This window comes from Pan troglodytes, chromosome 19 (assembly GCF_028858775.2).
Source record: "Pan troglodytes isolate AG18354 chromosome 19, NHGRI_mPanTro3-v2.0_pri, whole genome shotgun sequence".
Lineage (NCBI taxonomy): Eukaryota > Metazoa > Chordata > Mammalia > Primates > Hominidae > Pan > Pan troglodytes.
Genome location: NC_072417.2, coordinates 88,888,299 through 88,912,260, shown reverse-complemented (window position 1 = coordinate 88,912,260; position 23,962 = coordinate 88,888,299). Strand labels below are relative to the sequence as shown.

Genomic DNA, 23,962 nt, shown 5'->3' with positions numbered 1-23,962 from the left:
GCTACTCCGGAGGCTGAGGTGAGAGGATCACTTAAGCCCGGGAGGTCGAGGCTGCAGTGAGCCACAACGGTGCCACTGCACTCCAGGCAACAGAGCGAGACTCTGTCTCAAAAAAATAAATATTAAAAATTTAAAAATTAGCTGGGCATGGTGGGGCATATCTATAGTCCCAGCTACTTGGGAGGCTGAGGTGGGAGGATTGCCTGAGCCCAGCTGGTCGAGGCTACAGGTGTGTTCACACCACTGCACTTCAGCTTGGGTGACAGAGCAAGACACTTGTCTCAAACTAAACAAAACAAAACTATAATGATAACAGTTGTCATTATGGAGCATTTCCTGTGTGCCAACCTCAATGCTGAAGGCTTTGTTTATATTTTACTTATTTATTTATATTTAGAAATGGGGTCTCACGATGTTGCCTAGGCTGGTCTCAAAGTCCTGGGCTCAAGTGATCCTACCCCCTTGGCCTGCGGATTAGCTAGGATTACAGGCATGAGCCATTATGCCTGGCCTGCTTTGTGTATTTCTTAAGCTTTTACCCTCACACAGCCCTACAAGGAAGGGCTACAAGGAATGTTTACAGACAAGGAAACTGAGGCTTAGAGACATGAAGTCATGTGCTCGTAAGTTCCACAGCAAACAAGTAACCTTGCCAGGATTGAGACTGTGGTCTGTCTCACTCCATACCTGGGCTCTTTCATGGCCCCTGCTGACTCCCAGAGCCAGGCAGAGTCAGGGACGATGTGGGGAGGGGCCTCAGTGACGGCTGGCTCAGCTAGCATCCAGGGCTCCACCTCTCTCTCAGCTCAGGGAAGGTGACCGCCCATCCAAATCTGCCTTGCAGGACCGTGACTTCTTGGAGAATGAACAGTTCTTCCTGGAGACCCTGAAGAAAGGGTCCTACAATTTGACATCTCATTCAGCCCGAGTGGGACCCCAGCTGATTCCCCAACAGAGGGTTCGGACCCCAGAACTGTCCTGTTCCTCCGGCTGCCTCCATGGAGGCAGTGCCTGGGGAGGATTCTGAGATGCTTGAGGCCTGATGACAGCTCTTCCGTGGACAGGGTGCAAGTGCATCCTTTCCAAATGTGCCAGCCCGGGGCAGCCCCTGCCTCTGGGGCTCTGTGGTGTAGGCTATCTTACCATGGCTTTGGCTGCCCTGCCCCAAAGCCATTGGCTTGGATCTGAGGGTCTGAGTTGGCAGCAAGGACCCCCAGCTCTCACTGGGCTCTGTGGGCTCCCCCTGGGCTCTGTGGGCTCCCCCTGCTCCACAGGTAGACTGTTGTGGGCTCTTTTTGCCTGGGCCTCTTCTGAGGCAGGAGCTTTCTTGAGGGATGCCACAAACAGCCTTCCCTACTCCCTGCCAGAGCAGTTCCCTCCCTGATGAGCTGGAGAAGGGCCCTCTGGCCTCCTGACAGTACAGGGAGGGCACCAGCTAGATCCTCCCTTGTGGTGTGAGATGTTCCTGGAACTCAGCCAGGCCCTCCTCCTCCTGGGCTTGCCCAGAGCCCCCACCCTATTCCCAGCATTGCCCGAAGGACCAACCAGTTTGGGTGAACAGTGGCCTCCTCAGCTTCCTCCCCATCTGGGTGCCCCACCGGCGGCGGAGGGAGCTGTGGCGATGGTGGGGTGTGGGGAGGGACGAGGAGGGAAGCCTCTGTGCTGCTCACCTGCCCAAAGCCCAGCTCAGCAGGTGCGCAGTGGAGGCGACAAGGAACCAATCACAACTACAGAGGTTTCTCTGATCCTCCTCCACTCCCGCTGCTTCAACTTGACTAAGCTTAAAAAAACTGCTTTTGCCATGGCTCATCGGAGTTTATACTTATTTCTTAGAAAATGTTTCCTGTTATTTGCTGGACAAGTCCCAAAGAACAGGCAGATGTTCTTATTAAAAGATCAGCCTATAAGATTGGTCAGGACCAGGCGCCTCTGGCCACGTGCCTCTCCCCACCAGCACCTGCGGTCTGCGGTGGCACCTGGCAGCTGGACCACAGCCAGGAGAAGGGTACTATTAGCCCTGCTTCAAACATGCAGAAACTGAGGCCCGGGGAGATTAAATAACCTGCCTGAAATGACAGTGAGTAGCTGCGCCTGGATTTGAGTTCTGCTCTGGCCAATCCCCAAGCTCCAGTCTGTCAGCCACCCCACTCTCCTACCTCCCAGAGGAGCAGGCTACACTCCTGGTAGGTGCTGGTATGGGAGGAAGATCTTTTCAGGCGCTTCTGGGGCTGGTACCAACACTGGGGAGGGAAGTATCACATGCCCCATTGGAAGCCTTGGTTAAGTCTCAAATTTGATTCTCCACAAAAGAGACTCAACCAGTCCTGAGGCAGACCTGTGCAAAGAGCTGGGGGGGTCTAAGGATGGGCACGTCGGCCCAGGGGCAGCTGGTATCTAGGCAGCCACCTGCAGGACCTGCAGGTGATCAAGCACATCCATTGGGGAGGGCGGTGCTGGGAGACCCACAGGGGGAGAGCATGGCCTTCAAGACAGAGTAGGGAGAAGAGGTTAGAATGAGAGGGCTTTGCATATCTTGTTAAAGACGTGCAACTTTTCAGGGCAAATTTGTCTGAGGGCAGATTTTCAGGTCTTCACTGGAAGATTTTAAACAAGGTTGAACCATATTTGTATTTTAGAAAACCCATTGGCCAGGCACGGTGGTTCACGCCTGTAGTCCTAACACTTTGGGAGGCCAAGGTGGGTGGATCACTTGAAATCAGGAGTTCAAAACCAGCCTGGCCAACATGGTGAAACTCTGTTTCTACTAAAAATACAAAAAAACTAGCTGGGCATGGTGGTGTGTGCCTGTAATCCCAGCTACTTAGGAGGCTGAGGCAGGAGGATCGCTTGAACCCGGGAGGCACAGGTTGCAGAGAGCCGAGATTGCACCACTGCACTCCAGCCTAGGCGACAGAGCAAGACTCCGTCTCAAAAAAAAACAACAACAAAAGAAAACCCATTGTGTCTGCAGGGTGGGGACTGGACCAGAGGGGGCAAGAGTGGGGACAGAGGATGTGTGGGAAGGCAGCTGGCAATGGTGCAGGGGAGGGACTGTGGGCAAGACTACCGGGCATGGCAGGGAGGGCCCACAGAAAAGTGGCCCTCGGGCCTAGTGCCAGTCATGGAGGATCAGAAAGGAAGACGTGTTGAGGACGCCCAGGTTCCTGGCTTGGGTGACTGGGTGGTGTCACAGATGAGTATACAGTGCCGGGGGGACAGCCAAGCAGAGGCATTCCACAGGCACTCAGTTATAATGGCACTTTACTCAGTGTAAGCACTCAGCATTCCTGTCACCGCCATGAGGGTGTGGCAGGCATCCTAATTATCCCCTTCAGCCTTCTCCCAGGCCACAGACACTGGAGAGGGCTGAGTACAGAAATGAGTGTTGTGTAGCTGCAGCTCTTTTTTTCCTTCAAAATTGTAAACAAGATCATAACCCAAGTGCTTCATTCAGTTCCTTTTAGAGAGAGAAATATTGCGGCCGGGCGCGGTGGCTCACGTCTGTAATCCCAGCATTTTGGCAGGCCAAGGTGGGTGGATTACCTGAGGTCAGAAGTTCGAGACCAGCCTGACCAACGTGGTGAAACCCTGTCTCTACTGAAAATACAAAAATTAGCCGGGCGTGGTGGCGCGTGGCCTGTAGTCCCAGCTACTTGGGAGGCTGAGGCAGGAGAATCGCTTGAACCCAGGAGGGAGAGGTTGCAGTGAGCCGAGATTGTGTCACTGCCCTTCAGCCTGGGTGACAGAGTGAGATTTTGTCTAAAAAAAAAAAAAAAAAGAAAAAAAAGAAAAAGAAATATTGGTGGAACGTAACGGGTAAAAAATACTGGTGCAGGTGCTGGGCGCAGTAGCTCACGCCTGTAATCCCAGCACTTTGGGAGGCCAAGGCGGGCGGATCACGAGGTCAGGAGATCGAGACCATCCTGGCTAACAATTTGGTGAAACCCCGTCTCTACTAAAAATACAAAAAATTAGCCGGGCGTGGTGGCGGGCGCCTGTAGTCCCAGCTACTTGGGAGGCTGAGGCAGGAAAATGGCATGAACCTGGGAAGCGGAGCTTGCAGTGAGCCGAGATCGGGCCACTACACTCCAGCCTGGGCGACAGAGCAAGACTCTGTCTCAAAAAAAAAAATACTGGTGCAGTGGTACACACCTGTAGCTGCTATCAGGAGGCCAAGGTGGGAGGATGGCTTGAGCCCAGGAGTTCAAGACCAGCCTGGGCAACATAGTGAGACCCCATATATTTTTTTAAAATGGTAGAGCCACTGCTTCTAGTTTCAAGATATTCATCGTTATTTGCTTCAAGTTGGTACACGTGGGAATCCACGTGAAGCCTCTCTCAAACTGTTAATATCCAAGCAAGCGCCAATCAGGGTTCTAGGACAGCGAGAGGACAAGAATGGAGGAATGCACCGCCACCTGGGTGGCCAGTAGCTTCCATGCCAACTGCCAAGGCCCCATACATCTTCATCTGGAGAGGGCTGGGAGGGTCATGGGGTAGAGCGGGTGGGTTTAGAGGCTGAAGAAAATGATTCAGAAACAAAAGGACAAGGTGGCCGGGTGCAGTGGCTCACACCTGTAATCCCAGCACTTTGGGAGGCCGAGGTGGGTGGGTCACCTGAGGTCAGTAGTTTGAGACCAGCTTGGCCAATATGGTGAAACCAAGTCTCTACTAAAAATACAAAAAATTAGCCAGGCGTGGTGGTGCGTGCCTGTAATCCCAGCTACTCGGGAGGCTGAGGCAGGAGAATCACTTGAACCTGGGAGGCGGAAGTTGCAGTGAGTCGAGGTCGTGCCCCTACACTCCAGCCTGGGCGACAGAAACTCCATCTCAAAAAAAAAAAAAAAAGGACAAGGTAAAACAGCCACGATGTAAACACACAATCCAGTTATGCTCCTGTACTGCATAACTGCAGTATGGAATGTCACAATAAGCAACTCCTTACGAGCAGGACTGGGTGTGACTGCCCCACGTATTCCCCTCCACACTTAGCATGTAGCAGGTGCACACTGCTGGGTGAATTAGAAATGACTGTGAAAGGTTTAGCTGTTTGGCTGCTGTTTATGAAAACCAGTGGAAGGTGTGGCCACTTCCTGCTGGATGGAGAGACCCTCATTCCATTCTCATTCCATCTCAAAGTGATTGTGAGGGTCAAGCTTCTGCTGGTGCCAGAGCCACTGGCCTGGTCACCACCAGCCCTGGCCTGGGATGTCAGAGCAGGCTTCCTGGAGAGACCCCTCTCCTGGGGCTGGGTGGTGGCCAGGCCAAGGTGGGGCAGTGAGGAGGTGAGAGGCAGAAGAGACAGCGTATACAAAGGCCCCGTGGCCTGGAGGCAAAGTGCGATGGAAAAGTCTTGCCTTTTAGGGCAGGAGGGCAAGGGCTGGGGCAAAGGAGGGTCCCAGATTCCCCAGGCTACCAAGTTTTGCCATGGTAGAACTGGATCACAAGGGCAAGCCTGAGTCCTGCCAGAAACATTCACATCTGCACTTAACCAGGTCACTTCTGCCTTTGTGTGGATAATGAGAAGTTGGAGATAGTTGAGCTAACACACAAACCACTGCGAGCGCTTTCCAGAGGGTAATCTTTTCATCCTGACAGCTGTCAGGTAAGCACTAGTGTTAACCTGCTTTTTCCCAAACGAGGAAACCACAAGGAAGACAGTAAGGTCACGATCTGGTTTTTTTTTGGGGGGGGGGGGGCATTTTGAGACGGTGTCTCACTCTGTCACCGAGGTGGTGGCGCAATCTCGTCTCACTGCAGCTTCTGCCTCCCGGGTTCAAGTAATTCTTGTGCCATAGCCTCCTGAGTAGCTGGGATTACAGGCGCCTGCCACCACGCCCGGCTAATTTTTGTATCATTAGTAGAGATACAAAAATTTTTGTATCTTTAGGGTTTTGCCATGTTCGTAGGGCTGGTCTCAAACTAATGACCTCAGATGATCCGCCCACCTCGGCCTCCCAAAGTGCTGGGATTACAGGTATGAGCCACCGCGCCCAGCCACAATCTGGGTTTTTATTACTATTATTTTATTATTATTATTATTGAAATAGAGTTTCACTTTTGTCGCCCATGCTGGAGTGCAGTGGCGCGATCTCGGCTCACTGCAGCCTCCGCCTCTGCCTCCCAGGTTCAAGCGAGTCTCCTCCCTCAGCCTCCCGAGTAGCTGGGATTACAGGCGTATGCCACGCCCGGCTAATTTTTGTATTTTTAGTAGAGACGGGTTTTCACCGTGTTGGCCAGGATGGTCTCGATCTCCTGACTTCGTGATCCACCCGCCTTGGCCTCCCAAAGTGCTGGGATTCCCGGCGTGAGCCACCGCGCCCAGCCCTCAATCTGGGTTTTAAACCCAAGCAGAGTCCGGAATCGGAGCTCGCACCCCTTCTCCCAACCAGGCCTGCGTCCCTGGGGAAATCAGGACGCAGCGTCCAGGGGCTGGAGGAGGGCCCCGCCGGCCGACCCCGGTCTGTGCCGCCCCCTGGTGGCCAGCCATGGGCGAGCATATGACTGCTCTCGGCTCCGCCCCGCCGTCCAACGGGCACTTCCGGAGCCGGGCGTCTGCAGACCGCGGCCACCTCCACCTGCGCCCGAGGCAGACGGTGCAGGGGCCTCCGGGACAGGCGTCTGAGGCCTGCTCCGCCGCGCGGGCCCGGGGGCGGGCCTAGGGGCGGGGCCTGCTGTGGTGCGCTCAGGCGCCGCGCTGGCCACCTGTGCCCGGGTCCTAGTGGCGGCCGCAGTGACGCAGGCCGGAGGGAAGATGGCGGCGCCCTGGTGGCGAGCCGCGCTGTGCGAGTGTCGGAGATGGCGGGGCTTCAGCACCTCGGGTGAGGGGTGTGGGGGTGGGCAGCTCTGCGGGGTGGGGGGGGGGGCTGTCGCCCGAGCTGTGGGGCGCCGGCCTTACGTCTTCTCTCTGCCCGCAGCCGTCCTGGGCCGCCGGACACCCCCGCTGGGGCCGATGCCCAACAGTGACATCGACTTGAGCAACCTGGAGCGGCTGGAGAAGTACCGGAGCTTCGACCGCTACCGGCGCCGGGCAGAGCAGGAGGCGCAGGCCCCGCACTGGTGGCGGACCTACCGAGAGTATTTCGGGGAGAAGACAGGTGCGGGGCGACTGGAGCAGGGGCTGCAGCCACCGCCCGGGGAACTCGGGACCCGCCGGCGTTTTCCCCGGGCTCTGGGCGAGGCTTGCCGTCGCCCTTGTGGATGCTGGGGACGCTGGGAGGGCCTGCCTGCAGACCTGTGTGCGCTATCGGCAGCTTAATCACCCCAGGATTTTTCACACCTTCTGCGCCTCATTCTTGGAAAATTCGCTCCCCCTACTATTAGAGTTCCAGCTCCTAAAATATTTGCTCCTAAAATCTTGACCACCTGACTTTCCGGATTGGGATGCCGTTCTGTGCGCCTCAAATACTCTGTAGGTAACTCTGGCCACACTGCATTCTGACTGTGCGCTGCCTCTCCCCAGATTGTAAGCGCCCTGTTGACAGGGATCCTGCTTGTCTTGCCCTCCATTGGATCCTTGCACCTGAACAGTGCAAGGATGTACATGTGCAATACTTTGCTGAATGAAATTAAAGGCCTGGGCAGGGTGACTCAAAAAAGAACCCAACCTGGGCAGGGTGACTCAAAAAAGAACCCAACCTGGCCGGGCACGGTGGCTCACGCCTGTAATCCCAGCACTTTGGGAGGCCTAGGCGGGCGGATCACCTGAGGTCGGGAGTTCGAGACCAGCCTGACCAACATGGAGAAACCCCGTGTCTGCTAAAAATACAAAATTAACTGGGCGTGGTGTCGCATGCCTGTAATCCCAGCTACTCGGGAGGCCTCTGAGGCAGGAGAATCGCTTGAACCCAGGAGGCAGAGGTTGCGGTGAGCCGAGATCGCGCCATTGCACACCAGCCTGGGCAACAAGAGCGAAACTCCGTCTCAAAAAGAAAAAAAAAAAAAGACCCCAACCTTTAAGGAACTTACAATTTATGGAGTATATGCTTTTCTTTTCTTTTCTTTTTTTTAGCATTTATAGAGGCAGTTTTGTGGTGGTTAAAGGCACAAGCGTGGAATCTAAATAGCCCGATTTAAATCGTAGCTCAGCCTCTCAGGGATAATGTCCTTGAGCTTGTTTCAACTGTAAAATAAAATAATTGTGTCTTTGCTACAAAATTGCTGTGAGGATTAAAAGAGGCAATTCATTGGCATTTTTGCCTAATGCCATCTCTGATGAGGGCTCAGTATGTTTTCGTTATTATTATTTTGTTTTGTTTTGTTTTGTTTTAAGGCGGAGGCTCGCTCTGTTGCCCAGGCTGGAGTGCAGTGGTGCGATGACTCACTGCAACCTCTGCCTCCTGGGTTCAAGCGATTTTCCTGCCTCTGCCTCCAAAGTAGCTGACACTACAGGCATGCACCACCACGCCCAGCTAATTTTTGTATTTTTAGTAGAGATGGGGTTTCACCATATTGCCCAATCTGGTCTGAAACTCCTGACCTCAAGTGATCCCCCTGCCTCAGCCTCCCAAAGTGTTGGGATTACAGGCGTGAGCCATAGCACCTGGCCGAGAAGCACTTCTATAAGTCCTTCTAGCATCAGTCATTCACTTTACCCAGGACAGCTGGGTGTTCATAGCCACCTGTGAACAGGCTTGGAGGTGATCTCAACTATAATTGGAAGGACCATTGACTTCAGTTTCCCATGACCTAGACAAAACTGTGACCTGGTTTGGGGATCAGAAAAACACAACCTCCAGCCTAGCCAACATGGTGAAACCCCGTCTCTACTAAAAATACAAAAAAAATTAGTCGGGCATGGTGGCAGGCGCCTGTAATCCTAGCTACTCAGAAGGCTGAGACAGAAGAATTGCTTGAACCCGGGAGGCAGAGGTTGCAGTGTGCCGAGATCGTGCCACTGCACTCCAGCCTGGGCGAGAGAGTGAGATTCTGTCTCAAAGAAAAACACAACCTCAAGTTGTATCTGATTTGCTTCCCAGTTACATCCTATTCAGGTCTGGGAAGTAGACTGCACAGTATGTTTTAATTCTGTGAATCACAGGGAAAGCTTGAGCAGCAGAGCTTGAAGCACAGAATGAGAGGACTAGGTAGGGACAGGCAGTTTAACCAAGAAGATGTGCCCGCCCCCTCACTGGGTGCAGTGGCTTGCGCCTGTAATCCCAGCTACTTAGGAGGCTGAGGCAGGAGGATCACTTGAGACCAGGAGTTTTGAGACCAGCCTGAGCAGCATTATGAGATCCCATCTCTCAGAAAGATTTTTTAAATTAGCTACCATGGCTGGGCGCAGTGGCTCACGCTACTGTAATCCCAACACTGTGGGAGGCTGAGGCAGGCAGATCACTTGAGCCCAAGAGTTCATACCAGCCTGGGCAATGTGGCAAAACCCTGTCTCTACAAAAAATACAAAAATTAGCCAGATGAGATGGTGTACACTTGTAGCCCCAGCTACTCAGGAGACTGAGTTGGGGAGGTTAAGGCTGCAGTGAGCCATGACCCTGTTTTTCCCACACATCTTCCCACTCCAGATCCCAAAGAGAAGATTGATATTGGGCTGCCTCCACCCAAAGTCTCCCGGACCCAACAGCTACTGGAACGGAAACAGGCCATCCGGGAGCTTCGGGCCAATGTGGAAGAGGAGCGGGCTGCCCGCCTCCGCACAGGTAAGCCTTCTCAGGGGAGGGGCCATCCCAGAGTTGGGGTACAGGGTGTGTCCCTGCCCCGCCCCCACCCCCGTATCCCAACTGGCCTTATTCCTGTCTAGCCAGTGTCCCGCTGGATGCCGTGCGGGCCGAGTGGGAGAGGACCTGTGGCCCCTACCACAAGCAGCGTCTGGCTGAGTATTACGGCCTCTACCGAGACCTGTTCCATGGTGCCACCTTTGTGCCCCGAGTCCCCCTGCACGTGGCCTACGCTGTGGGTGAGGACGACCTGATGCCCGTGTACTGTGGCAATGAGGTGACTCCAACCGAGGTAACCACTCACTTGTGCCCCTCCTCCCTGCCCTGTGCAAACACAGACACATCCCATCTCAGTGTCACAGACACTCCTGGGTTTGGAATTTTGTTGTTCTCTGTCTCTTTGATTTCCTGGAAGACAACACCATGACAATTTCAAAGAAAATAGAACAAAATGAAGGAAAAAGAGGCTCTGTCTTAGCACATTCCTGTGACCGGCCTGCTGTCTGTGGTGTGCCCTCCTGCCCAGGCCTTGGCAGATGTTCGTTTTTGTGGTTGTTGCCTGGACAGGCAACTCTGCAGGGCTGCTTCTCCACGCATCCCTTTGCCTGCCTGCCTGTGCCAGGGGTTGTCAAGGGCTTTTGGGTCAGAGTGGGCACCCCTTTCTCCAAGGCTCCCTGCAACAGCTGGCCTGTCCCTGGTGGGGCTGACAGCTTCCTTCTCACCCTGCCAGGCTGCCCAAGCGCCAGAGGTGACCTATGAGGCAGAAGAGGGCTCCTTGTGGACGTTGCTACTCACTAGCTTGGGTGGGTGTCTGGGGCTCACCAGGCCTCCTGCCCCGCTCACCTCCCATGAGCCAAGGCCCTGGGGGGCTGGGGGAGGGGCCAGGTGGAGATCTCCAGCGCTGGCTCCTAACAAGGGAGGGGGTGGCAGGGCCGTGGTCGGCTGGGCCGTGGTCAGCAGGTGTGTTTTTGTGCAGATGGGCACCTGCTGGAGCCAGATGCTGAGTACCTCCACTGGCTGCTGTGAGTACTGGAGTACCGGGGGTAGGGGGGTGCTGCCCCGGCGGGAAGAGGACCTGGGAGCCTGGACTGAGCTGCTCCTGAGTTTCATGGACTACCCATGGGACCTTGAATTCACCTCCTGCCTCTGCCTCCTGAGGGTGTTAGGGGCCCTGGGATCCCCATGTCTACTTGAAGACAGCTACAGGAGACAAAGTTTGCAGTAGGCCTCGGTCAGTCCCCACAAGCCTCCTCATCTTTTCTTTTTTTTTTTTTTTTGAGACAGGGTCTCACTCTGTCCCCCAAGCTGGAGTACAGTGGTGCAATCATGGCTAATTGCAGCCGCTAACTCCTGGGCTCAGGTGCTCCTCCCACCTCAGTCTCCTGAGTAGCTGGGACTACAGGTGCAAACCACTACACCCAGCTAATTTTTGTATTTTTTTATAGAGACAGGGTTTCACCATGTTGCCCAGGCTGGTCTCCTGAGCTCAAGCGATCTGCCTGCCTCCGCCTCCCAAAGTGCTAGGATTACAAGCGTGAGCCACCATGCCTGGGCCCTTCATCTCTCTAAACTCATTTCACCTGTAAAACTGGGCTAATGGCACCACATGCCTTATTCAACGTGAGGTGGACTGTGACAGTCACGTGGGAGAAGGAGCGGGAGAGGTCTGGCAGCTGTGGCGTCTCCCAGGTGCTCCTTGAACCGCTGGGCGCTCCTTCCCTGGGCCCAGACTGGGCTGCCTTCTATCTTGGTAGCTTCTGGCTCTGAACACCAGGCCAGGGGGCAGAGGTCAGGCCAGTGACCCCAACTTTGAGCCTTCTGGTTAACTGGGGACAGTGACTGGGAGGCTGGTTTCTGTCATTTTTATTCAACTGTAGTTACCAGCCTGTGCGGCAGGACCCTCCGGGGAGTTGTGCCTGAGGTGTTGGCCGCCCCTGTGCCAGGCTGGGCACACACTCCCTGACGAGGTCCTGGAGACTTCAGGACGCAGAGGGAAAAGCAGCCAAAAGTGGCCTGGCTTTCTAACCTCAGTGACTGTGGCAGACCCCCGGCTCCCGGGGCCTGGAAGCGGCTGCATGGCCTTGCTGTCAAGCTGACGCTCTCTGGAGCCCTGTCCCCCACTCGGAGCTCCTCCAGCCCGCTTCCCATATTTGCAGCATGTCCCGGTGTTCACAGAGCTTGGCTGCCTCCTCTGTCCCAGGAGACGCTTAGAGCTGTCCTCCCAGGGAGTCATGTCGGCCTCTAGGGTGTGCATGGAGCTGATGGGACACTCCTGCTGCCTCCCTGGAGTGGTAATTAATGGGGACTTTCCTCCTCCCAGAACCAACATCCCGGGTAACCGGGTGGCTGAAGGACAGGTGACGTGTCCCTACCTCCCCCCCTTCCCTGCCCGAGGCTCCGGCATCCACCGTCTTGCCTTCCTGCTCTTCAAGCAGGACCAGCTGATTGACTTCTCCGAGGACGCACGCCCCTCACCCTGGTAATCTACACCACCCACACATAACCCGGCCTCAGGCCACCTCCCCTGGAACGGTCACTCTTGCTCAGTTCTCTCTTGACCTTGGCCTTGAGACTGGCAGAAGAGCAGGATAGGGTGCTAGCAGACTCCCAGGGGCCTCTCAGGGTTACCTGTTGGGGTGGCGGGGTGAGGGGCTCTGCTGCCCCACTCTCATACGCTCTCTATCTTCTCATAGCTATCAGCTGGCCCAGCGGACCTTCCGCACTTTTGATTTCTACAAGAAACACCAAGAAGCCATGACTCCAGCCGGCTTGTCCTTCTTCCAGTGCCGCTGGGATGACTCCGTCACCTACATCTTCCACCAGCTTCTAGGTAAGGGCCATGGGGCTGGGGCACTGGGTGGGCCTGAGCTCCCAGGCCTCGCCTGCCCTGCCAGGGAGAAGCTTTGTTAGGGGAAGGCTGCGGCAGGTCCCTGGTGGGCAGGCCTCAGCCTGAGGGGGCGCAGGCCAGCAGACCACCCCTGTGCCCCTCACTCTTCTTGCAGACATGCGGGAGCCGGTGTTTGAGTTCGTGCGGCCGCCCCCTTACCACCCCAAGCAGAAGCGCTTCCCCCACCGGCAGCCCCTGCGCTACCTGGACCGGTACAGGGACAGTCATGAGCCCACCTATGGCATCTACTGAGGAGCCAGAGTGTGCGCACTTCAGAGCATGGGATTGATCGGCAGCAAGAGTGAAGACACAGCTCCAGAGGCCCACACCGTGGGGTCTGGGCCCTGCCTTAGGCAGCCCCCCTCTTTGGCCCCCTCCCATCAGGCCCAGGGCTTGGAGTGAAAGTGACTCTCAGGTGGTGGGGTGGGGAATGTGAATAAAGATGATTTCTTGCCGGGCTTGGTGGCTCACACCTGTAATCCCAACACTGGGAGGCTGAGAAGGGAAGATCGCTTGAGCCCAGGAGTTCAAGACCAGCTGGCAGTATAATGAGACCCTACCTGTATTTTTTTAAAAAAGGGATTTCTGCCATAGCTGGCCTGGGTCGGTGCTCCAGGGCCAGAGGACCCCGATGGAGCTTCATGGGTGGGAAACGGGCTGCCTCCCACCCCACTAAGTGCGTCCTCACCTCCGTCTTGTGAGGGTGTCAGGGGCCCTGGGATCCGAAGCAAAAGCAGGCAGTGGGCCAAAAACAGGTGTGGCCCAGGGAAGGGAGACATCCCAATCCAGCAGGTTCCTGAAACCCAGCTCCCCGAAAAAGTGGAGCAGAGCAGCTGGGCTCAGGAAGGAGCATTTATTGAGCACTGGCTCTGTGCCCCAGGGGGGTCCCACCGGCCCCTGGAGAGAGAGTGCCTGCCGGAGCACTGACCCTCTGCACAGGCTCCAGCCCCCACCCCATGCTTGGGAGGAGAAGCCACATTAGGTAGGCAATAGCGTGTCTCAAGAGACCTGCTCAGGGTCAGAAAACCCATGGAGTCTTGCGGCTGGACGGTTAGGTGTTTTGTTTCTCCCTTACCAAAAGCAGAAGTCTGGCTAACTAGTAGGTGGAGGGTAGATCCGTGCACTTTGTCCAGAAAGAAACTTCGCCTATGGCCGCACAGAGGACGCAGTGCTTGCTGCAGCAGTGAGAGCTCGTGCCGCCTCAACATCAGCCCAGCTTGGTTAGAAAGGCCGTACTCTCCTGGGGTTCCCCCTGGCCTGATACACACTGCCGGGGAGGTGGGCGCTAGGCCCCAGACCCGCCTTGCCTGCTCAGCTTCAGGGGAAATGCTGGAGTGCCTCTAAATACTGAGGCTGCAGATCAGCTTGGACCCCAGGCAAGGAACTCTCCCCAGCAGAGGGCAGCAGGAAGAGGGGATGCTGATTGCAGATGAAAGCTGGTTTGTGTATTCATTCAAGGGCCATTTGAAAAATACCAGTTAACTGGTCCCTGTCTCTTGGTGACCAGACATTTCCATCTCGCTGTTTACTTTAAAAGAACCAAAATTACGTGTAGCCCAGAGAAGGGAGACACCCCAGTCTGGCAAGTGTCCGAAACCCAGCTCCAGGAAAAAGTGCAGCAGTGCTCGGGTCTGCAGGGAGCCCGCCCGCCCGTTTCATCGCCAAGCCCCGGGGGATTGTTGGGGGTGGGGGTCTATGCTGTTAGGCGATTGACAGATGAGTCCAGAAGAGGTTCCGCGCGGCCCGTGGTCAGAAGCCCGGAGTCCTGGCGGGGTTTTCGAGCCTCTGGTCTCCAGGACCTGGGCTGAAGGCCCAGGGGGGTGGGATGGACCGGCCAGGCTGGGACCCTAGAGAGCCGAACTCAGCTCTCAGCCGGGGTGGCGTGGACCCTAGACGGAGGGAGGGGCGCAAGGCGGGAACGCGGAACCTTCGAGCGGGCCAGGCCGAGGTGGGCAGGGGTGGCCTAGGCCCCTGCGGCGGTCGCTCGTCGAGGGTGTCAGAGAAGGGCCTGCCGCCCCCCTCCGCCTTCCCGGGCGCGGATCTCGCCCCGCCCCGCCCGCATCTCGCCCCGCCCCGCGTTAGCCACGCCCAGGCGCCCTCAGCGCGCGAGGCCCGCGGTCCCTTTAAGACGCCCGGGGCCCGCCTGGCTCCCGCCGCCGCTGGGCCATGGCCGCGCAGCTACTGGAGGAGAAGCTGACCTGCGCCATCTGCCTGGGGCTCTACCAGGACCCAGTGACGCTGCCCTGCGGCCACAACTTCTGCGGGGCCTGCATCCGGGACTGGTGGGACCGCTGCGGAAAGGCGTGCCCCGAGTGCCGGGAGCCCTTTCCCGACGGCGCCGAGCTGCGCCGCAACGTGGCCCTCAGCGGCGTGCTGGAGGTGGTGCGCGCCGGGCCCGCCCGGGATCCCGGCCCCGATCCCGACCCCGGCCCCGACCCTGCCGCGCGCTGCCCCCGCCACGGGCAGCCGCTGGAGCTCTTCTGCCGGACCGAGGGCCGCTGTGTGTGCAGCGTGTGCACCGTGCGCGAGTGTCGCCTCCACGAGCGGGCGCTGCTGGATGCCGAGCGCCTCCAGCGCGAGGTGACGCATCCGCCGGGAGCGGGAGGGGGCCGGACCCGCCGCAGCCTGGCCACCGCCGGGTGACTCCTGCGGGCCGCGCCCTGCTCTCTCAGGCACCCGGCGGGGGCGGGGAGCCTCATCTGTAAGGGGCTTCGCCCAACCTGGGAGCTGATTATAAAAGTCTTGGGTCTGCCAGGCGCAGTGGCTCACGCCTGTAATCCCAGCACTTTGGGAGGCCGAGGCGGGCGGATCACGAGGTCAGGGGATCGAGACCATCCTGGCTAACACGGTGAAACCCTGTCTCTACTAAAAATACAAAAAATTAGCCGGGCGTGGTGGCGGGCGCCTGTAGTCCCATCTACTGGGGAGGCTGAGGCAGGAGAATGGCGTGAACCCGGGAGGCGGAGCTTGCAGTGAGCCGAGATCGTGCCACTGCACTCCAGTCTGGGCGACAGAGCGAGACTCCGTCTCAGAAAATAAACAAACAAAAAATCGTGGGTCTGTGCATCAGACTGGGATATGCAGCCCGGCCAGTGACACAGGGTGGGTCTCAGAAGCTGCTCGGTGCCTTCTGGATGAACAAAGCCTGGGCGTGAGGCAGCAGCTCCCTGCTCCGTGCCCAAGCGCTAGAGAACCGTCGGGTGTCTCCTGCGCTCCGAGAGCCTCCTTTCATTCGCTGTGCGGGGTTGTGGGGGGCGAGGGGGCTATGGGGGCTGTTGGTAAATGGATCAGACGAGCTCCCTGCCCTTAAGAGACTTAGAATCCACTTAAGAAGTCAGTGTTCCAGTAAGGCGTGAATGTATTATTACAAAATGCAGTGAGGAAAGCACATGGCACGTGATAGAGGGGTTGGGGTGACCCTGCTAAACGGGCCAGGAGCAGGAAGGGGAGGCCGCCTTCAGGCTGGCATGTGAGGACTGAGGAAGCGCAAGCCAGGAGAAAGACCTGGGGAAGAGCATTCTAGGCAGAGGAATCAGCCTGGTCCCGTCTCTGGGATGGGAAAGAACTGGGCACGCGGGGTCCCTAGTGGCAGATTTGTGCCACTGAGATCTGTGGGCCAGGCCCTGGAGGTCAGCAGGGGCAGGATCGGGCAGGGTCCTGGGGGAGTCTGGCTCTTACTCTAGGGTCATGGGGGCCATTATAGGCTTGGAAGCAGGTTGGCACATGATCAGATTTGGGCTTCATGGAGACTGATCACCTGGCTGGGGGCTGAAGGGGGCAGGATGTAAGACCCGAATCGGGTAGGAGCCCAGGGCAGGAGTGCAGGGAGGCAAAGAACCAGCTGGGGATCAGGGAAGGGAGACCAAGATGGAGGAGGAGATGAGAAACGCTGAGGGGAAGTGGTACCTTGTGGAGGCGAAAGCAGGCCAGAGGGGACACGGGGGACAGCAGAGAGGGCGGCAAGGGAGACACCTGGGTTTCTGTCTTGAGCACGCGGGTGGCTGGGGTGCTATGTCCTGAGAGGCGTAGGTGGAGGGCAGAGTTTGGCCTTGGACATATAGAGGTCACAGTGGCCAGTGGGACAAACCAGGGGACGGGCCTGTGGCACCTGGGACCCTGGCCCCAGCCCTGGCCCCGGCCCTGCCGCGCGCTGACCCCGCCCCGGGCAGCTGCTGGAGCTCTTCTGCCAGACCAAGGGCTGTTGTGTTTGCAGCTTGTGCACCATGAGTGAGGGTCACCTCCTCAAGTGGGTGCTGCCGCCAGGAGCAGGAGGGGCCCGGACCCCCCGCAGCCTGGCCACCACCGGGTGCAGTGGCTCACGCCTGTAATCCCAGCACTTTGGGAGGCGGAGGCCGGCGGATCACGAGGTCAGGAGATTGAGACCATCCTGGCTAACATGGTGAAACCCTGTCTCTACTAAAAATACAAAAAATTAGCCGGGCCTGGTGGCGGGCGCCTGTAGTTCCAGCTCCTCTGGTGGCTGAGGCTGGAGAATGGCGTGAACCCGGGAGGCGGAGCTTGCTGTGAGCTCCAAAGCTCAGGAGCGGGGAGCTGGAAGTCGAGAGCTGGGAGTCATTAGCGCTAGGAGGAAGAGAAGGTTCCAAGCTGGAGCTCCCAGGGAGATGGGGAAGGTCGGGGGAACGGCAGCCCTGTGTGGCACCTGGAGACAGGGGTGCCAGGAAGAGAACGGGCAGGGTGCCCATGCTGATCAGAGGCTCAGTACGAGGACAGAAATGACCTTCAGCACCGGTACTGTGGAGGTGGTCCGTGCCCTTGACAAAACCCGTTTCAGCAGCAAAGACAGGACGTGGAATCATTCGGGGACAGAGGAGGCCTGGGGCTAAGGCGTGGATGGAGGATGGCACAGGGACGCTGGATGGGACAGGAAGGGAAGGGGTGGCCAGGAGGCCTGATGGGCAGGGAGGGATGGGAGAGTGCACGGCTGGGGGTCGGTGAGGTGGGAGGACTGAGACAGAGGTGGCTGGAACAGGAGAGGGCATGAAGGCAGTGGTCAGAGAAGGAAGAATGGATGCCTAGAATGGAGATTTTAGAGCTGGTGACAGGGCCAGGGTGAGTTCACAGGAGCGGCTGAGATGAGGTGAAGGAAAAGGGCTCCAGAGTGTTGCGGGACATTCCTTGTAGCTGCTGAAGCCGCCGAGGAGGATGAGACGAGATGTGCTGCTCACGGGCGGGTGCAGAAGACTGAGCTAGGCACGGAAGTTTGAGTTGGAGGCCGGTAGATGAGGGCCATGTGGAGGAAGGGAGTGACAGGGGCAGCCAGTAGCACCAGGGGAGCCAGGATTTTGCAAGAGAGAGGGAAAGGGACATGGGGGTGCCTGTCCCTGGGGGAGGGTTGGGTGCCCTGGGAGAGCCTGCCCTCCGGCCTCCTGTGTTCCTGTGTGAAATGCTGGAGGCTGGGGGCCCGGAGGAGCTCTGGGCTTAGGAAGATCTGAGGACTTTGACCAAATTATCAACTTCTCTGAGCCCGTTTCCTCCTCTGTGATGTGGGGATAGTAACGGCCCCCATCTCAGTGCATTGCGGGAGGAGCAGAAACAAGGTGGTGAAGCTTTTGACCAGGTGCTGGGAATGGAGCCCCTGGGACCTGCGTGGTTTGTCCTGCTCTCATGAGAGCACGGTGTTTTGATTCCCAAGGGACTCAGGGAGCGCAACCGAATAGGGGTCCCTCCCTCCCCTCTCAGTCTCAAAACTAGGGCCAGGGACTGGCCGGATCCCCAGAAGAAGCTAGTTTATCCAGCAAGTAACTGCCCACTTGTCAGACAGCTTTGGTGCTTTGGGTGGTCCCTGCAGTCAGCTTCTCAAGCCCCAGGGCCTCCTGGGCCACTGACCCCTCTGCAGTGAGACAGGGACCAACGGCTTTAGTGTTTGGGGTCCTCCCTGCGAGGCCTCCTGAGCCAGCATTATCGCTTTCCTGTATTGATGGGTGGGGGGTTAGGCCCAGAGAGGACAGGTGCTTGGCCTCAGCTTGCTCAGCATGCAAGAGGTAGAAATGGGAATGGAAGTTGGGTCCTGAGCCCAAGGCTTCCGCTCTGCTCAGGCACCACCCTGCTGCAGATTAGGAAGGACTTTGTCTGGACCCCCCGGGGCACGGCCCCAACTCTCCCTGGGTTAGACTGAGGCTGGTGCTCTGGAGGCTGGCCTGGGGTGGCGTGGGGAGGGGCTGCCTGGTGTCTGCAGGCATGGTTGGTTGTCTGAGAAAGGACATCACAGCCAATCCTGGCCTTCTCTTGTTGGTTGTCCCTTGGGCCCGCACCACAGGCCCAGCTGAGAGCCAGCCTGGAGGTTACCCAGCAGCAGGCCACCCAGGCCGAAGGCCAGCTACTAGAGCTGCGCAAGCAAAGCAGCCAGATCCAGGTACGAGGCCTGTGCCTGTCCGCCCACCATGGCCTCACACTGCATCCTGGGGGCGGCCACCAGCTGGTCCCTGGAACACTAGGCAGCAGGGAGTGGGGCTGAGCAGGGAGCTGGGCACAGGGGTCCTGGGGAGGTTCCCGGGACCCTGCCTCCCCACATCCCTGACCCTCAGCCCAGCAGGCAGCCCTGGCCCTAGCCTCCCTTGGTATGGCACAGGGCCCTGGCCACACTGAAGCCCCTCCTGTTCCCGCCCAGAACTCGGCCTGCATCTTGGCCTCCTGGGTCTCCGGCAAGTTCAGCAGCCTGCTACAGGCCCTGGAAATACAGCACACGGCAGCACTGAGGAGCATCGAGGTGGCCAAGACGCAGGCGCTGGCACAGGCTCGAGACGAGGAGCAGCGGCTGCGGGGCCACTTGGAGGCTGTGGCTCGCCATGGCTGCAGGATCCGGGAGCTCCTGGAGCAGGTGGATGAGCAGAACTTCCTGCAGGTGCGAGGGCTCAGGGCATAGGTGGCGGACTTGCTTCCCTGCCCCTCAGGCCCAGGCTTACTTGTTCTCCCTGGGGCTCAGGAATCGCAGCTCCTCCAGCCCCCAGGGCCTCTTGGGCCACTGACCCCTCTGCAGTGGGATGAAGACCAACAGCTGGGTGACCTGAAGCAGTTGCTAAGCCGGCTGTGTGGCCTCCTCTTGGAAGAGGGGAGCCACCCTGGGGCACCAGCCAAGCCTGTGGACTTAGCCCCCGTGGGTAAGACTGACCCCAGGCCTCCCCCTGCTGTCCTGGGTCCAGCCGCCCCTCCCGCTGCGGGGGTGGAGGCGGGTCAGGGCCCACACATCGTGACCTCTCCAACCATTCCCTTAACACTGCTTTGCCCCCTAGAGGCCCCAGGTCCCCTGGCACCGGTCCCAAGCACAGTTTGTCCACTGAGGAGGAAACTCTGGCAGAGTAAGGAGGCCGTTCGTGTATGTGTGCCCCTGTGTGTGCGTGTGCAAGGAAGTGCCTGTGTGTGCTGTGAGCACGTGTGTGTGTGCATGTTCGTATGCACGTGTGAGTGAGGGGGGCACTTGTTTTGACTGTCCTGCCAGGACATCTGAGCCTGGTCCCACCCCCTGCACACCTCGTGCACATCCACCCTGAAGCAGACGCAGCCAGTGTGCGTTGAAGGACAGAGTCTGGGGCACAGACCCGTAATTCTTCCGCTTAACACTGAGTTAATGGCTCTCAGAGCCCCAGTTTTCTCAGCTGTGAACGGGGCTGATAGAGGATTCCGCCTGCGAGGTCGTGGCGAGGATTAAGTGCTATGGTGACGGCCGGTGCTCAGCGTGCCTGGCGGAGGTTTAGCGGCGGATAAATGGACATCTGGTTGTGCTGTCTTCCCCCAGCCCACTGCTGTCCTCCTTTCCCCAACAGATTATCGCAATCTGACCTTTGATCCAGTCAGCGCCAACCGTCACTTCTATCTGTCGCGCCAGGACCAGCAGGTGAAGCACTGCCGTCAGTCCCGGGGCCCAGGCGGACCCGGCAGCTTTGAGCTCTGGCAGGTGCAATGTGCCCAGAGCTTCCAGGCCGGGCACCACTACTGGGAGGTGCGCGCGTCAGACCACTCGGTGACACTGGGCGTCTCCTACCCGCAACTGCCACGGTGCAGGCTGGGGCCCCACACAGACAACATTGGCCGGGGACCCTGCTCCTGGGGGCTCTGTGTCCAGGAGGACAGCCTCCAGGCCTGGCACAACGGGGAAGCCCAGCGCCTCCCAGGGGTGTCAGGGCGGCTCCTGGGCATGGATTTGGACCTGGCCTCAGGCTGCCTCACCTTCTACAGCCTGGAGCCCCAGACCCAGCCCCTGTACACCTTCCATGCCCTCTTCAACCAGCCCCTCACCCCCGTCTTCTGGCTCCTCGAGGGTAGGACCCTGACCCTGTGCCATCAGCCAGGGGCTGTGTTCCCTCCGGGGCCCCAGGAAGAGGTGCTCAGCTGAAGAAGGCATGGGATGGAGCCCTGGCATAGCTGCCACCATGCCTATGTGCCCAAGAGCTGCCCAGCTTCAGCTTGGGGACTGGAGGACCAGCTGTTGGCCTCTCTGTTAACTCAGAAAGAGATTGGAGGTTGGAGGAGGTGAGCATAAACGCAGAGTTCACTGTTGCAGCCTTTTTGAAGGGGACACAGTCTAGGAGGGGGATAAATGGGATGCCCTTGCCCCAGAGAGAAGCCAGTTCTAGGTACTGTCTGGGCCTGGGAGGCGAGAGCAGTGCCCAGGGGACTTCTGGGCTTACAGGACAGCGTGTGTGACAAAATTCAGATCTACCTGAACTTGCCTCTGGAGATGATAAGGGCCAAAGGAGCACTCAGGGAGGGGTGGTGAGCCAGAGTAGTCCCAGGGGGAGACAGATTCCTCCCTCCTCCCCGCCTGCAGCTCTCTTTAATTTTTTGTAACATTTGGATAGACATCCGTCCTGTCTTGTAGTCTTTTTATTTTGTGCATCCTTATAATTGTATTCTACAAACAATTTTGTTTTCTGCATTTAAACATTTTTGTGTTTTTAGGAGATGGTCTTGCTCTGTCACTCAGGCTGGAGTACAGTGGCACAATCATGGCTCACTGCAGCCTCAAGCTCCTGAGCTCAAAGGATCCTCCCACCTCAGCCTCCAGAGTAGCTCAGATTACAGTGTTTTCTGAAGTTTCCTGACTTAACATAAGCATTTTTCACATGATTGAAAATTTTCACTGATTGCTGTAGTCATTCTAATGACTATCAAGTTTATTTATCCATTATTGGACATTTAAATTTCTTTCTTTTTAGCTATACAAACATCGATGTGTTTTTTTTGAGACAGGATCTCCATCTGTCACCCAGGCTGGTGTGCAGGGGTGCGGTCATGGGCTCATGGGATTCTCCTCCCTCAGCCTCCTCAGTAGCTGGGATTACAGGTGTGCGCCACCACGCCTGGCTTATGATGAATATTTCCGAGCGGGATGCTTGGCCACATTTATGGTCATGTATGTAGGCTGTTACCTCAAGTGAGTCACTCAGGGAACAATGAGCACTTGAAGATTTTTTTATACAAAAGGCCACAGTGAGGCCACCTTGAGTCAAGCCGACTAAGGCCCCTCAACCCTGTCACTAAGCAGCACGTGACACTGGCAGGACCTTCATCTCCAGCATCCCACCCCTGGGTGTGGGACTTTGGGGCAGCCGTGTGTGCAGGTGTCGGCACAGACTAGCTCCTCCTGGTTTGGTGTGGTGTTTGCCATTGCAGAGCAAGCTGCCACGAAGACCCCTGGGCATGATTTTGCTTGTATTTCCGGAAGTGGGGTTGCTGGGTCATAGGGCAGGTGTAATTTTTTTTACTTGAAATGTTCCACTTCTTGTTCTGGGAGGTGGTTCCAAGGGTGTCTGCTTTTGGCCAGGCGCGGTGGCTCACGCTTGTAATCCCAGCACTTTGGGAGGCCGAGGCAGGCGGATCACAAGGTCAGGAGTTTGAGACCAGCCTGGCCAACAAGGCAAAACCCCGTCTCTACTAAAAATACAAAAATTAGCCGGGCATGGTGGCATGCGCCTGTAATCCCAGCTACTGGGGAGGCTGAGGCAGAAGAATCGCTTGAACCCAGGAGGTGAGGTTGCAGTGAGCTGAGATTGCACCACTGCACTACAGCCTGGGTGACAGAGCGAGACTCCGTCTCAAAAAAAAAAAAAAAAAGGGAGGGCTGTCTGCTTTTTGTAACTTGAAAAACTGGACATCTATGTTATATGTACTCATGGATAAATATTTCACAATAAAACTTTTTAAAAGGATAATACGTGTAATATACATACCCCCAATATATATAATGTTTTTATATTTGTAAAAAAAAAACACCTCCCACGACGACCCCACCCCGATCACTGCCATCATTGCAGCCTCCATCTTGCGGCCCTGCTCCTAGCCTGTGGCTGTTTGTTCCAAGAGCAGGGCAGGGCCTTGGATTGGCACAGCCCAGGCAAGGACTTTCCAGCAAGATCCTCAGGTGGGAGCTCCCCAGACATGGGAAGGGAATCTGACATGTGCAGCCCCACAGCCAGGAGGCGGGCAGGACCTTGCTGACCAGCTAGGGGCAATGGTGGGAGCTGAAAGCCCAGCCAGGCAGGATGTATTGGCCTGGCCAGATGGCTGTCATTGCTGTCCCCACCTCATAGTCCCTCCTAATCCAAGGCTGCAGCACAAGCACCCAACGGGCTGAGCCGTGCTCTGAAAGGGGCAGAGAGAGGAAGAGTTGGCCCCTTTCTGCTTCTGAGGTGGGAGGTGTTTGGGGTCATTTATTATGTGAAATTAATCTTCCTATTGGGTGGTGGTTCTTTCTATATTCTGCAAGCGTGTTCTATATTATTAATAATAACCCCTTTTTCTTTCTTTTTTTTTTTTTTTTTGAGACAGAGTCTTGCTCTGTCGCCCAGGCTGGAGTACAATAGCGTGATCTCAGCTCACTGCAAGCTCCGCCTCCCGGGTTCAAGTGATCTTCCTGCCTCAGCCTCCTGAGTAGCTGGGATTATAAGCGCACACCACCACGCCCGACTAATATTTATTTATTTATTTATTTATTTATTTATTTTTTGAGACAGAGTCTCGCTCTGTTGCCCAGGCTGGAGTGCAGTGGCACAATCTCGGCTCACTGCAAGCTCTGCCTCCCGGGTTCACGCCATTCTCCTGCCTCAGCCTCCCAAGTAGCTGGGACTACAGGCACCTGCCACCACGCCCAGCTAATTTTTTGTATTTTTTAGTAGAGACAGGGTTTCACCGTGTTAGCCAGGATGATCTCGATCTCCTGACCTTGTGATCCACCCGCCTTGGCCTCTCAAGGTGCTGGGATTACAGGCGTGAGCCACCGCGCCCGGCGTAATTTTTGTATTTTTAGTAGAGGTGGGGTTTCACCATGTTGGTCAGATTGGTCTCAAACTCTTGACCTCGTGATCCACCTGCCTGGGCCTCCCAAAGTGCTGGGATTACAGGCGTGAGTCGCCATGTCCGGCCCCCCTCTTTTCTTCCTAAT

General features: G+C 57.0%; 3 protein-coding genes across 23 annotated transcripts in view; all 3 read left to right on the top strand.

The window, feature by feature from the left end:
- The window catches only part of FBF1 (Fas binding factor 1), a 31,358-nt gene extending 29,549 nt beyond the window's left edge, over positions 1 to 1,809 (top strand). For all 17 annotated transcript variants that reach the window (XM_063799309.1, XM_063799307.1, XM_063799310.1 and 14 more), the window contains one exon: positions 845 to 1,809. In XM_063799309.1, coding sequence (XP_063655379.1) covers positions 845 to 1,027 — 183 coding nt within the window. In that variant the 3' untranslated portion in view covers positions 1,028 to 1,809. The remainder of the gene's footprint in view (positions 1 to 844) is intronic.
- On the top strand, positions 1,324 to 13,022 carry MRPL38 (mitochondrial ribosomal protein L38). 3 transcript variants are annotated; one of them, NM_001280504.1, is given in 9 exon segments: positions 1,324 to 2,183; positions 6,918 to 7,097; positions 9,525 to 9,659; positions 9,761 to 9,969; positions 10,408 to 10,480; positions 10,654 to 10,699; positions 11,998 to 12,156; positions 12,371 to 12,507; positions 12,680 to 13,022. In NM_001280504.1, coding segments are annotated over 8 exon segments (1,041 nt in total). In that variant the 5' UTR covers positions 1,324 to 2,183; positions 6,918 to 6,952; the 3' UTR covers positions 12,817 to 13,022.
- Positions 13,023 to 14,634: 1,612 nt separating this feature from the next.
- TRIM65 (tripartite motif containing 65) lies at positions 14,635 to 22,733 on the top strand. Of its 3 annotated transcripts, XM_016930911.3 has the most exons (6): positions 14,635 to 15,144; positions 18,842 to 18,937; positions 19,193 to 19,426; positions 19,508 to 19,682; positions 19,815 to 19,880; positions 20,346 to 22,733. In XM_016930911.3, the coding sequence occupies exons 1-6, from the start codon at positions 14,731 to 14,733 to the stop codon at positions 20,912 to 20,914; spliced, it is 1,554 nt and encodes a 517-aa protein (XP_016786400.1). In that variant the 5' UTR covers positions 14,635 to 14,730; the 3' UTR covers positions 20,915 to 22,733. The 3 variants fall into 3 exon arrangements, with proteins under 3 accessions (XP_016786400.1, XP_054526671.1, XP_016786401.1); XM_054670696.1 differs by lacking the exon at positions 18,842 to 18,937 and having other exon boundaries at positions 14,666 to 15,144; XM_016930912.2 differs by lacking the exon at positions 19,815 to 19,880 and having other exon boundaries at positions 14,667 to 15,144.
- Positions 22,734 to 23,962: the final 1,229 nt, after the last annotated feature.

Coding starts and splice junctions, on each gene's coding strand:
- MRPL38 (XM_009433237.4), top strand. CDS start 6,755: ATGGCGGCGCCCTGGTGGCGAGCCGCGCTGTGCGAGTGTCGGAGATGG. Junction 9,660..9,760: donor GGCTGCCCGCCTCCGCACAG/GTAAGCCTTCTC, acceptor ATTCCTGTCTAG/CCAGTGTCCCGCTGGATGCC. Junction 12,508..12,679: donor CATCTTCCACCAGCTTCTAG/GTAAGGGCCATG, acceptor CTCTTCTTGCAG/ACATGCGGGAGCCGGTGTTT.
- TRIM65 (XM_016930911.3), top strand. CDS start 14,731: ATGGCCGCGCAGCTACTGGAGGAGAAGCTGACCTGCGCCATCTGCCTG. Junction 19,427..19,507: donor ATGAGCAGAACTTCCTGCAG/GTGCGAGGGCTC, acceptor CCTGGGGCTCAG/GAATCGCAGCTCCTCCAGCC. Junction 19,881..20,345: donor GAGGAGGAAACTCTGGCAGA/GTAAGGAGGCCG, acceptor TTTCCCCAACAG/ATTATCGCAATCTGACCTTT.